This window comes from Cyprinus carpio, chromosome A22 (genome assembly GCF_018340385.1).
Source record: "Cyprinus carpio isolate SPL01 chromosome A22, ASM1834038v1, whole genome shotgun sequence".
NCBI classification, from domain to species: Eukaryota; Metazoa; Chordata; class Actinopteri; order Cypriniformes; family Cyprinidae; genus Cyprinus; species Cyprinus carpio.
This window is the reverse complement of record NC_056593.1, coordinates 4,616,217-4,630,072: the sequence shown is the minus strand read 5'-3', so window position 1 is coordinate 4,630,072 and position 13,856 is coordinate 4,616,217. Positions and strand designations below refer to the sequence as shown.

The window sequence follows — 13,856 nt, the reverse complement described above, 5'->3', positions numbered from 1 at the left end:
AACTCTTCAAATGTGAAATGAATTACAGCATTTTGCTGTTCACACATATGCAGTGTGTTTGCTGTTGTGTCATGTACTTTATACATGTGTGTGGAGTGAAAGCAACAGCTGAATGCATTTTTTCATATAGGTATTAGATGGGAGGTCAGTATAAAAAATAAAATAAATAAAAAATTAATAAAGGCACTGAATACAAAAAAGGCTATAATTATTACACTGAGGAATAAATGTAAAATAAATAATAAATAATTATAAAATAAATATAATTATTACACTGAAGAACTATACTAGCTCCACTTCAGGTTTCGATGTAGACAGCGTTTCCTCTGGATGTCCTCAATAGCAGGAAGTGGTGTTCCTGTGATGCGTTGTGATGCGTACACTCTTAGTGAAAAAAGGTCCAAAAGTTGTCACTGGGGCAGTACCTTTTCAAAAGGCAAAGCTTTGTACCTAAAGAGTCCATATTGGTACCTTAAAGATACATGTAAGTACCTAAAGTGTACATATTAGTACCTAAAAAGTACAAAAGTGTCCCTTTAAAAAAAAGGTACTACCCCAGTGACAGCGTTTGTACCTTTTTTTCTGAGTGTAGGCCTACCCACTTCTTTCAGTATTTTTTTTTAACAAACATGAAATGGCTAAAACAGAAGAGGTTGCATTAATTGTAAGTAATGTTCAGTTTACTCTTATTTATGTACTGCATATTGTTTATGATAATTCTGTTTGTTAAAATTATCATAGTTGGTTAGATTAAGCTCACCTACAGACCTTTTATGTAAAGTGAAAGCAGTTAGTTCAACAACATGCAAAATGGTGTTGACATGAAAGGACTTTATTACACTGCCACTTTTGATAATTATGCAGCAATGGTGTGTGAATATGTTTTTGCCCCTGATGGATGCCTTTTTTTTTTTTGAGACCCTGCCCTTGACAGTGGTCTCCAACCACATTGCTGGTGCATGTTCCTTTGTCAGACACACTCATTTTAGCTTATGGAATCTCTAACAATGAGATGAGTTGAATCGGGTGTGTTTGATTAAGGAAACGGTTACTTAAGTCATTGACATGTGTACCAGATGGCAGCAGGATGCACAAAGAAGGCAGGCCGGAGGCATTTCTTGGTAGTTTATCAGGTAACAAACACATGCAAATTAGTATGCTGTTTGATGTTGAACTGTTTAAAAAAATTCACATGCTTTTGTGCAGTTTGCTGTTGTGTGAGTGCAACGGAGCTGTCAAAAATACACTTGTTTGAAAACCACAAGCACCCTTGGTTTTGTCATTTTTTATTTTATTTTTTTTTTCTTATTAACTGTTTACTTACTACTGCTTTTTTTAGAAGTAATGTGTACTTGATTTAAAACACTTTAAGGCTACATTTTTTTTTTTTTTTTTAATGAAACATTTTGGATATAAATTAACATTAAACAGCACTTCCAGCACAGAAACTTTGTTAATGTGTTCAGTCTCTCACTGCATTATTAAGCAGTGGTTCACAACTGCTGCATGTCCAAAACATGGGTACTAGGTCCGTTTGAGAGGATTGGTTCCTATAGGCTGCTAATGCATGCCATTTGGTCTCTTTTATGCTATGAGAGCTGTGTTAAGTTAATTACCTTCTAACATTTGACTGAAATGCAGTCATGAAGTGCTAGTGGAATATGAAACCAGAATATATTCCATACAGTAGGAAAACTGGAAATGAGCTGATGAAGATTATTGAAGTGTCATAATTTTATGTTATTGACTAAAATTGACCATGACTTGCTCAGAAAGATTGAATAAGGTCCAGTAGGTTTTAGTTGCTTATTAATAAAGAACAATAACTGAGTTGTTTCTTGATCTCAACTGTATTCTCAAAAGCACCAAAACCTTAATGCTCTTGTTAATAGTGAAAGTAGGTCATATAGCTCAACAAATTGTTTACAGGATATGACTATGTAACGATAAAATGTTAGCTTTCATACAGAAAGAAACACTGTAAAACAATTAGTTTAGTAACAAAGATTTTTTTTAGTATGCATTACAAGTTAATACTATATTTCAATTTTAATTGTCAAAATTACTAGAAATTGTTCAGTAAAAATTATTTCTATGTTTTTTTTTTCTTTTCCCAGTGCAACCCAGATATATTGATGATACCCAGATGCTTTTTATACACTAATAAACTAAATTATGCATTCCAGATTAATGATTAATGATTAATGGGGGGGGGGGGGGGTTGGGGGGTAGGCCATCTCTTATTTATCAATTTATCTTAATTAGAAAATATAAAAATACTTATGAAATTTAACTTTGTTATGTTATTTGAAATGTGAATTTAAAGAATTGTGATTTAAAACTGAATAAGAGGGGCCAAAAATGTAAAAAAAAAAATCTCTGTATGAAATCCAATATTTACAGCATGAGAGATATGTAACAATATACAATCATAGCATAACAAGAGATTTATAATCTATTTTATTTATTTAGTGTTGTGGCAATTTTCCATTTCAATAAAGGTATGAGACAAAAAGTCTTTTGAAGATTTAATTTCTTGCAGGAAAGGTCTACATTCATACAGTCATTCAGTGTTAGCTGCATTGCGACAAAAGAAGGAACACTTTAACTCAGTATTTATACCCTAATAGAAGCATCCTGGTTTTATCTCATCCAATCATGATGCATATTTAACATATGTGTCCATTTAAGATATCCAACTATGTCCTCCAGATGCGTTTTTAATAAGGGGGTACTTATTTAGGGGGCCCGGTTTTTTTGACTAGTGTGATCATCCCGGGCGAGGTTCGTTTGCCCTCCCCGGAACAGGTGGTCTAGAGCACGGTTCAGTTGGGCACGGGCGCGGTGCGCATGTAATGACTGCTAACCGCCCCTTTCCTGTTATCTATCATCTCATCAAAAAAACATATGATGCATTTAGAGAAGAAAAGAACACTCTTTGGTACAGTAAAGCAAATAAAGCGACTAATAATATTTCAGATAAAAATAAAATTTCCTCCTCAGTTATTTGTAGGTTGGTAATTTTTGACTGGGATCACCACAAGTGTGATTTGTTCAATTTTGTACAGAATGAAAACCTATTTAAATAGTCATATTTGTTAAATAATTATTGTATAATCTATTTTATAACAATTACAAAACTAGCCTATTTTAATATCTCATTTAGGCTACTAAAATAAGTAAAATGTGTTTTTGCATAATTCTTGATTGCTTGAATTGTGTGTGTGTTCACCCATTCACTTAGCCTATAATTTGCATTTGTGTGTTAGATAATGTAAGACAAACATTTTACGTTTCTTCGGAATAAAGGTGTGTAAAAGTAAAACTGAAATAAAAACACATATATAATGCAGTATAATATTTTAAAATAGCCTAATGTGTAAAAATAGGCTACATTAAGCACGATTTAGCCCAAAAAGTTGTGCCAAAAAGGGTTCTTTTTCCTTATATAGAACATTTTTGGCATAAAGGATTCTTTGGAGTTGAGTATAGAACCATGTAGGGTTCTATAAAGAACCCCAAAGAACTTTTTTTTTTAAGTAAAGCCGTGAACACACTGTCAGGCCGATTATGAATGTTATTTGGGCTCAGTCGGTGTTTAAAGTCGTTTAGTGTGTGGTGTATAAATAATTTAAGACCAGCAGCTGTTGCCATTCGTCCTCACAAAGATATTTTTTACAGGCTAATATTTGCAACTGACGCCGGTGACTAACTGCACATGTTTCCAAATATAGGCCTGTTAATTTAAATAACGAATTGACAAATAAAAAATCTCAAGCTTGACATTTATGAACACAATTATTTTATACACCTCAATTATTTTATTATGCATTTGAGGAAATATGATGAGGAAATACAGTGCCTTGAATAGGCTATCTTTTTACATTTACTAGAATGATGAGATGAAAATTAAAATATACAGATAAATGACTTCTGTTTCGGAATAAATAAAGCAGTATTTATTTTCGTTCAAACTGCTACTCAGGTTTTGTATGTGGACAGGTTGTAGCTACAGTTCTCTTGCATGTTATGACTGCTGATACAAGTTCACGTCTGTGATTTGTATTTATTTTAGTTGAACAGACGTGCATTAGTGACCTGGCACGAAAGATTCTTTCTGCACAGCTTCTAACTTTATAGTTCGAGCAGCGTGTTGTAATCTGCAGCAGTATTTAGGGATTGGGGCTATTGTGAACGATTTTCATATTTTGACAATAGGCACGTTGGTGACGGTTTGGTAGGTTTATTATGCGTGTCTTCCACTGTCTTCTACGGTTTATTTTTCGATAGGATCAAAGAAAAGAAGATTGAAATGACATGAATATTTAACCCGATCTCAAGAAAGTGCATATAAATAGTGCGCCAAATAAAAATGAAAACTCGTGGTATTGATACGCAAAAATGGACTATATAATAGGCGATGGGTAGGTTTAGGGTTATGGGGTAGATATGCACGCGAAAACTGCGTATTATATGCACGACAAAGGCCATTTTTGCGTATCAATACCACGAGTTTTGGTTTTTATTTGGCGTACTATTTATACGCATTTTCATGAGAATGGGCTCACTTTAAGTCCCACTCCGTCCTTTAATTTCTAATGCACGCTCACTTTTTCCCAGGCCCTCTGACAAAGTACAAATCTGCCTACACCGTGTATTTATTTATTATTATTTTATTATTATTACTATTTTATTATTTTTATTTTTTGGAAAGGAACTTAAATCCTACCTTGAACACTGTTCTTACATCCAGCAACTCTAAAGCCAAGTCTCACTGTGTCATAAAATTTTCCTGAATTTTACTCACGCCTGGCATTGGCTTTGTATGTTCTTATCTATAACATACATACATATAGCCTATACGTACAACATATACATTCCATATAAATAAATAAACAAACAATCTTAATTTTTTGTCTCTATGGTGCATTGTTTTGAAGGTATTTTGGGGGCAAATCAACTGAGCGCCTGTGACAGCAGCATTTGTAGTTGTAGAGGATACTCACACATGTGTATCAGTCAATTTGAAGTCACAGACAAAAGTTGCAAACTTGAAGATTTTTTCTCTCTTCCACGAACACAACACAATGAGCTCACCTTCTCGAATCCTTCAATGCAGGTGCACAAATCCTATTCTATGAATCACAAATTAAGAAACGTTTTGCTATACTATTGCTGCAGTGAATACGATGCAAAACACATTCACACACCTGCATCAAAAATCACAGGTAGCTACATCAGGCAATTCTGTAGCCTCAATAAATCAAACAACACACTTTAATAGGCTACATTGCTGTCCATTAAGTTTTCGTTTGAGGCTGATTTCGACGCGTAGTTACCTGTCCAAAATAGTTTATGTGATACGGGAACTTACACTATGTTTACAATTTGTCGCTTCAAGATAAAAAGGAAACTCCGCCCAGTTCCGACGAGTATTTCTGAATACCGTTTTAATGCTAATCGGCCATGCTGCAGAGAACTATTAACTCTCGCTTTCGTTTTTACAAAGACACTGAAAGATAAGGTAGACTGAGTAGTATACATTTGGGACATGTGTACAGCTGATATCGGCAAAAGTTTTTCTTTTCCAAGGTAAGATTTTCATTCCACCATGTCCCTTCCATAATGAATAGCTTGTTATCTTTTATGACTGTTAAACTTAAGGTAGCCTATATCATTGAAAACATATTTTATGACATCGTGTCATGCAAGGTCGCTTATGGAATGTTCCTATAATATTAGAAATGTGTGTGTATTAGCCTGTGTGTGTGTGTGTGTGTGTGTGTATTAGCCTGTGTGTGTGTGTGTGTGTGTGTGTGTTTTAGGCAATAGTCAGTGAGTGTTGACTTTGTCCTTTTACTTTTTTGAGTTTACTGTATACATTTATACTGTAGGCCATATATTTTCCAGTGTTAAATATTTGTTGCTATTTTGTTTAACTGAATCTTGATTTAAGATGATGTTAACCGAGAAGTTTTTGTTTAGGCCCTGCTGACCAAAAAAAAGAGAAGCACATCTTCACTAATTCAGTGGTAAGAAATGAATGTAATGTTATCCTAGTTAAAGTCAAATAAATGTTATTCATTTTTAATGTCTGTTAAAATAAAATTCACATTTTTAAAACCCAATATTGTATCGCAGTCATTGTTATTTGGTGCTTAAGAAACGTAAACTCTGGGTTAGGCCGATTATATGGTACAGTGATACAAGCTGAATTCTTACATTTTGTAATTAGCCATAAATTGTTATTTTTGTTTGTTTTTGTTTTTAGTTTGATTTTGTTTTTTTTCATTTTAAGTTTTTATTTTTATTAAGAATACAAGATATTATGCCCTTTTACAAAGTCTTGTTTTTATTTTTGGGGTATACTAGGTTTTCTTTATTCACACATTATTATTATTTTTTTTTTTTTACATATTAAACATTGTTGCAGCACCCCTGTTCCCAGTTTGTCAAAATGTACTTTGTGTTTGGTCAACGAACATGTTACCAAACATTAGATTATTCTGATTTGCCTTTATTATTATTAAACTCTTGAAAACATTTTTGCTGCTTAATATTTTAGTGATGCACCATTCAAAAGTTTGGGGTAAGTGAGAATGAATACTTGTATTCAGCTATTGGGTGCATTTAATTTATAAAAATTACAAAAGATTTCTGTTTAAAGTAAATGCTGTTATTATGCATTTTCTATGCATTAAAGAATCCAGAAAAAAAAAAAAACGTATGAGATTTTGCATAAAAAATCTGTATTTTTGATCAAATAGGCTAAATGTAGCCTTGGTGAGCATAAAAGACTTCTTTAAAAAAGAAAAAGTTTCAAAAACATTAAACGATCACAGACTAATTTATATATTTGCTTTCAAATGTAAACATTCATAATCATAATCCTTTTATCCTAACACAGCGGAACAGCTGGAGGTTGGAAGACCCACTGAAGGGGAATAAATATGGTGAGAAAAAAGTGTAGTATGTAGGGTAGTATTTTTTTTTTGATTTGTTTTTTTTTTATTAAATGCTCAATCTTTAATAAGAATAAATATATAAGTTTTGGTTATGTATTTATTTTTGAAACAGATGGTAACAGCATTGAAACACAGTTTGGAAACATGACACTTCAACAACATAAGGACATTCTACAGCATAATAATATTAATAGTTCAACATCACTCAGACAACCATCGATTCAAAATTCAGACCAGTATCTTCAGGACTTCAGAATTGACCAGAAGAATGGTGGCACAGTAGTAGCTCCAAACATAGTAGGATCCATAATAGCTGGAGATGTATATGTGGTGAGTGTTTGATCATTAAAATACTGTAATATTGTACATTTTGCTGAGTTTCTCATTTAAGATATGGCTTATGTGTATACTATTATATACTGTTTACATTGAAGTGTATGTTTTGTTTTGTTTTCAGACACAGGTGTCGCACTTTTCTTCAATAAACAACAATGGTAAGAGGGAGAAAAGACATGTTAGACACTTGCTCAATAAAACTGTTAATTCATACATAAGCGCAATACTTCTGTTCATCACATGATATGTCCTGATTTGTAGAAACTCTTCAGAGCGTAAAGAATAAGATAAAAACAAGGATGATGAAGGACTCTGAGAGGATTTTGGAGGGAAGTGCACAACAATCAGTCTCTCTTAATAAGATCTACACACAACTGTTCATCATCAATGACGAGTCAGACCCCATCAATAGAGAACACGAGATCTGGCAGATTGAGACGACGAATGATTTAAACACATCAGCACAGACAATCATAAACTACAATGAAATTCTTAAACCACCACTGGATGAAAATAGAACCATGAAGATTGTTTTAACAAAAGGAATCGCCGGAATTGGGAAAACGGTCACTGTGCAGAAGTTTGTCTACGACTGGGCAAGTGGAAAAGCCAATCAGGATCTAGAATTTGTGTTCCTGCTCCCATTCCGAGAGCTAAACTTGCTTGAGGGAAAAAAGAGTCTTTTTGACCTGCTTTGTGACTTTTACCCCGAGTTCAAAGACGCGAGATCTATCTCTGACTGGATCTGCGATAGAAAAGTTCTGTTCATCTTAGATGGGCTGGATGAATATAAAAATGAATTGAGCTTTCAAACCAGCATTTTGTCAGATCCTGCTAAAAAAGACACACTGGATGTCCTCCTAGCAAACCTTCTAAGAGGAAAACTGCTTCCATCTGCACACCTGTGGATCACCAGCCGGCCTGTGGCAGCTGAACAGCTTCCATCTGAGATCTTCAGACAGGGATACGTCACACAGATCAGAGGATTCATAGATGAACAGAAGGACGAGTACTTCACGAGGCAGTTTGAGGATCCAGATCTAACCCAAAAAGTCATCTGTCATCTGAGGTCTCATAAGAGCCTGTGGATACTGTGCCACATTCCTCTCTTTTGTTGGATTTCATCGGTTGTTCTAAAAACCATCATTAAAAGTCAAAATAAAGATAGTGAAATGCCCTCAAATCAGACTGAAATGTATATCCACTATCTGCTCATTCAGACTGAGTTAAGCCACAACAAATATCAAGGGAAAAATGTGTCACAAGAAGATGCTCTCAGACAGCACAAAGAACTGATTAAGAAACTGGCGGCGTTGGCCTACTGGAAGCTGAAGGAACAGAATGCCATCTTCAGTAAAGAAGACTTGAGGAAATATTATATCACGCCTGACGAAGCTTTTCGATACCCAGGCATCATTACTTATGTCTCTGAGTGCAAGTCTGGATATAACAGGACTAAACTTTTCAGCTTTGTCCATATCAGTGTCCAGGAATTCTTTGCAGCCTTGTTTGTTTTCCATGAATTTCTATCAGGAAATCAAGACTCCCTGGGATTAACCAAAGCTAAAATGGGGCAAAACTCTAATCTGTCTGATTTTCTCAAAAGCGTGATTGATGTGGCTGTGGAAAGCAAAAATGAACACTTGGATCTTTTTAACTGTTTTCTCTTTGGAATTTCTTGTGATTCCAGCAGATGTATACTCGAAGGATTCCTGCCTCGATCGGAAAACAGTAGTTTAGAAGATCACAAAAAAGTGACCAAGTACATTAAGCTTTTGAGGAGGAAAGATCTGTCCCCGGAGAGATGCTTAAGTCTTGTTCGTTGCATCGTGGAGCTGAAGGACAGTTCTTTTTTGCAGATGCCAGATCTTGAAAGCTCACGGACCACAAAGCCCCTCACACTGTTCCAGTGCACGCTTCTGGCCTTCCGGTTTGTGATGTCAGATACAGAGCATGATGAGTTTGTCCTCAGGAAATTCAACATCACTTTAGAAGGATTTCAGAGATTCTCTCCAGCCATCACACGCTTCAGAATGGCTATGTAAGTATTATGAAAACTTCTGTAAACATCTTCATAGTGTATCATCATAAAATATTCTCAGTCAAAGTTGTGTACATGCGAAATCATAACAGAGTTTAAATGCAAAACTTACAGGCTCAAAGGAAGTGGTTTCACAGAGAAACACTGTGATATCCTGGTGCCTTTACTGACCTCACCAAACTCTCATCTGACTCATCTTGATCTGAGCCACAATAGTCTGGGACTGTCTGCACTGAAGCAACTTTCTAGGGCCTTCTGTGATCCCAAATGCCAGATTCAGATGCTGAACCTCAGCCACAATGACCTCCATAGTCAGGACATGGAGCACATCAAGAATGTGCTTTCAGGATCAAATGTGAATCTGAAAATCCTGGACCTCAGTGACAATCAGCTTGAAAATGAAGGAGTGAAGATTATCTCAGCTGGGCTGCAGAGCGCTAACTGTCATCTTGAAGTTCTGAAGTAAGTAAAAAAACTGCAAACATCAGGGTCCAGACAGATGGGTTAAATAAACCCTTAAATAAATGTTGTAACGGGATAAGAATAAGTGAATTTTTGGTTTGATGTTTGACTGGTACATTCATGTCATTGGTAGTAATTTACTGTATCTGCAAATAAATAAATAATAAATTAACACAAGGAAACTGTTGAAAAATTAACAATACATTCACAAAAATGTAGGAATATTAACAATACATTCACAAAAATGTATTGTTATAATAATGTTTTGTTAAAATAAAACAATTAAAAAAGATTAAATATTTTATCTTTTACCGACATAAGAGAACCATAAATATGTGAATGTGTTTTTAGATAACTAAAATATTTCAAATACGTATTTAACATAAAATCTTAGGGGGGCTTCATATTTCAACTCAAAGAGGTTCAGCTTACAAAAAAGTTGGTTTAAATCTCAGGGATCGCTTGTGCTGTTTAAAAAATGTATAGCTTGAATGCAACTATAAGCATAAATATAATATGTACAGAAACCAACCGGCTATGCTGCTTGGTCCCTGAAATGTGATGAATGTCATTCCTTGGCCAGTTGATCGAAACAAAAATCTGATTTTGCTTTATAGACTTTCAGGCTGTCATATTAAAGAAGGAGTCTTGAAGTTGCTGTCATCTTTGAAAGCCAGTCTGAGAGAGCTGGACCTGCAGTATAATGACCTTGGAAACATCATGGAAAAGAAAGTTTCTCTACGGAAATATAAGCTGCCCTCACTGAGGTAATGTAGCTTTTATCTGCTATTGGTTCACGTGGAAGGTTGGAATGAATATCCACTGGATACTATGAAACCTGTAGTGAGGACTTTGATTCTTCCTAGCCATTCAGTGAATTGTTCACTGTTGTGTTCAAGTATACTTGTATCCTTTAAGCTACTTTGATACACAAGCACTGTAGGTGGTGACTGATGTAAAGGTAAAAATGTGAATGCATTGTGAAACGAATGATTCATGTTTAAATTTGCAATTACTAGTCTTAACATATTAACTGATACTAACTCTAACTCTAACTAGAATTTACACTGGAGGAGTCTGCAGTCACCAACCAGGACTGTACCAATGTGAGTTTAATCATGGATCATCACAAAGATTTGTAGCAGCCATATCCCCCTGCATCCCGAGACTGGTTGCCCACTGAAGCTAAGCAGGGTTGAGCCTGGTCAGTACCTGGATGGGAGACCACCTGGGAAAACTAGGTTGCTGCTGGAAGTGGTGTAAGTGAGGCCAGCAGGGGATGCTCACCCTTTGGTCTGTGTGGGTCCTAGCGCCCCAGTGTAGTGACGGGGACACTATACTGACAAAAAGCACTGTCTTTTAAACCAAGGTCCTGACTCTCTGTGGTCATTAAAAATCCTAGGATGTCCTTCGAAAAAGAGTGTAACCTCGGCATCCTGGCCAAATTCGCCCATTGGCCTCTGACCATCATGGCCTCCTAATCATCCCCATATCTGCTGATTGGCTTCATCACTCTGTCTCCTCTCCACCAATAAAGCTGGTGTGTGGTGGAGGTTCTGGCGCAATATAGCTGCCGTCGCGTCATCCAGGTGGATGCTGCACACTGGTGGTGGTTGAGGAGATTCCCTCTTCTATGTAAAGCGCTTTGAGTGCCCAGAAAAGCACTATATAAATGTAAGGAATTATTATTGTTAAGATTGTAGGTTAAAATGAAGCTGAATGTGTATTTGTAGTTGCTGTAACTACTTCACCATTTTTAACACTTTCATTTTCCATTCATTTTAAAAGGTCTTGTGGTGTGACAGATAGATTTATAGAAGTGCGAAAACTGTGTTTCTCTCATTTACATGAGTTCATAAAAACCTGCCAGCATTAAAATTATGAGAGCATTACCAAAATGCTGTTTAAAGTAGCTTTAGATGGAATATGGCATGTGACTCCCAAATCTCACTTTGTTTTTAGATGCTGTCACGCTCACCTTTGACCCTCAGACGGCTAACGAATACCTCTATCTGAACGAGAACAACACAGTAGCTGTTCGTAAGAGGGAGAAGCAACAGCTTCCTGCTAATGACGAAAGATTTGACAAGTGCAACCAGGTCCTGTGCCGCCAGCCGCTGTCAGGACGCTGCTTCTTTACTGTGGATGTGATCGGAGCAGGTGTGCACATAGGTGTGGCCTGTAAGGGAATCAAGAGGAAGGGTGCGAATGACACCGTATGTCTGGGACGCAATAAGATGTCGTGGTGTTTATGTTGCTCCAAAAATGTATGTGTGGCTCATGACAAAAAGACTGAATCACTAACTAAACCACTTCAAACAGAGTCCACCAGAAAGCTTGGCGTGTTCCTGGACCAGGAGGCTGCTTCTATTTTCTTCTATAGGATGAACCCAGAGCTTGAACTCTTGTACATGTTTGATGCAGATTTTCCTGAGGACCAGGAACTTTATGCTGCGTTCAGTATTCAGGAACCAGACAGCTCAGTCTGTTTAAGGCAAGCATCACTATAACATTTTGTAGTTACTGTTACAGTTACAGTTTGTGGTCCAGACATGAATGATGACTCAAACTAGGAGAGGTTTGCTATTACTGTTGAAGGAGTGGATTCCTGGTTTCATCATGGCCTTCATAAAATATATATTAAGTTTATTTTTGCACGATTATTGATCAAGTTATTAATCAGTATTTAATCTCATATATTGTTAGTGACTGAATAAAATTATTATTTACCATATACTCGTTATAGTCACTAAGAAGTTTCTTCCTTTGCTTACTCCCTTTTACTCCTCTCAGGTTAAAGGTCTCTGTGCGCAAACTTTAATCGCTTGTCACATAAATAACCTTCAAAGATATGCTTTTAACTTTACGTACATCTGTTTAGATTACATAAGTAATGACATAGTTAGCGACCTTCTGTTAGAGTATAATTGGTGTTATATTGAGAATGTATGCAGAGAGCAGTCTACTACTAACTCCTTTTTATCGGAGTAAGCTGACTTCTGCTGATAAAACTGCAAACTATTTTTCTTCAGTAAATTTTTTTTTCAATTGACTTCATCTCTGACTCCTGGTCTTCATTCATCAAACCTGACCTGGGTTTTAAACTATCAATTTCCCTACACTGTTTTATTAATCAGACTTACGGAATTCACCTAGCAGACATACTGAAAGCAAGCAGCTAGTAAAACCACCTAGAAGCACTAGGAAGTATTGAAACATAACTTCATCATCATTGTGCTCTTGATAAACAGCAAACCCAGAAACTACAGAATTCTGTACTAAATAATAGTCAAGGGGCGATTCTAGGATTTTCATTTTAGGGGGGCTCAGCCCCCATTGAGGGCACAGTGATGTAGTAAATCCTGGTGTTATATGTAGTCTAACCACCAGAGGGCGTGATTGTGCTGAGTTTGTGTTATATGTATTTTTTTAAACATACAATACAATATCTCGTAGAGGTAACAGCATAGTATAACATCAAATACAATTACAGTCTATATCGAACCTTAAGGGGATCCACAATACAATCAAGGCAAAAGATAATCAATAACTAAAATTACAATACAAGAAACACTGACATGTCTGATGAAATTTTCAGGGCACAACCATTTTTAAGTAGTCTCAATGAGGAGTAGAATATTTTAAATTCGTTCATGAAATGTTCCAAACAGGGGCGAGAGTCTTTCCACTTACAACAATGAATATGATATTTAGCAAGTAAGATAACAATATTCACAATGTCTGATATTGAATTATCTAAACCATCAACATAAAACAGGATATGGTTGATGTTAAATACAGGGATGTTTGACATTTTTTAAATTCAGCCAGTTTCTAACATCACTCCAGAACCGGCATGAAATGGAGCAAGTGAAAAATAAGTGTTCTAAAGATTCATCAGTAAAATCACAAAAGGCACAACCCGCCTTATCAAATTTAAATCGCTTATGAAGAAAATTGGAAACTGGATAAATCTTATGACAAATTTTGAAATGTGTCTCTTTAACTTTAGGGGGAATTGGCCATTTCACATATTTAGAGAAGGCTTTTTT

At 35.8% G+C, this 13,856-nt stretch overlaps 1 protein-coding gene and 1 long non-coding RNA gene across 2 annotated transcripts; both read left to right on the top strand.

Annotated features, from left to right (window-relative positions):
- The first annotated feature begins 4,484 nt into the window (after positions 1 to 4,484).
- LOC122134991 lies at positions 4,485 to 6,954 on the top strand. The gene is made up of 3 exons (XR_006153244.1): positions 4,485 to 5,592; positions 5,986 to 6,032; positions 6,908 to 6,954. It is a non-coding gene; the product is annotated as an uncharacterized LOC122134991 (long non-coding RNA).
- A 129-nt stretch (positions 6,955 to 7,083) lies between these two features.
- LOC109112661 (NACHT, LRR and PYD domains-containing protein 3-like) lies at positions 7,084 to 12,861 on the top strand. Its single transcript, XM_042712317.1, has 7 exons — positions 7,084 to 7,295; positions 7,423 to 7,459; positions 7,563 to 9,342; positions 9,457 to 9,804; positions 10,422 to 10,571; positions 10,864 to 10,910; positions 11,767 to 12,861. Exons 1-7 carry the CDS (start codon positions 7,110 to 7,112, stop codon positions 12,312 to 12,314), a joined length of 3,096 nt encoding a protein of 1,031 aa, XP_042568251.1. The 5' UTR covers positions 7,084 to 7,109; the 3' UTR covers positions 12,315 to 12,861.
- The last annotated feature ends 995 nt before the right edge of the window (positions 12,862 to 13,856 follow it).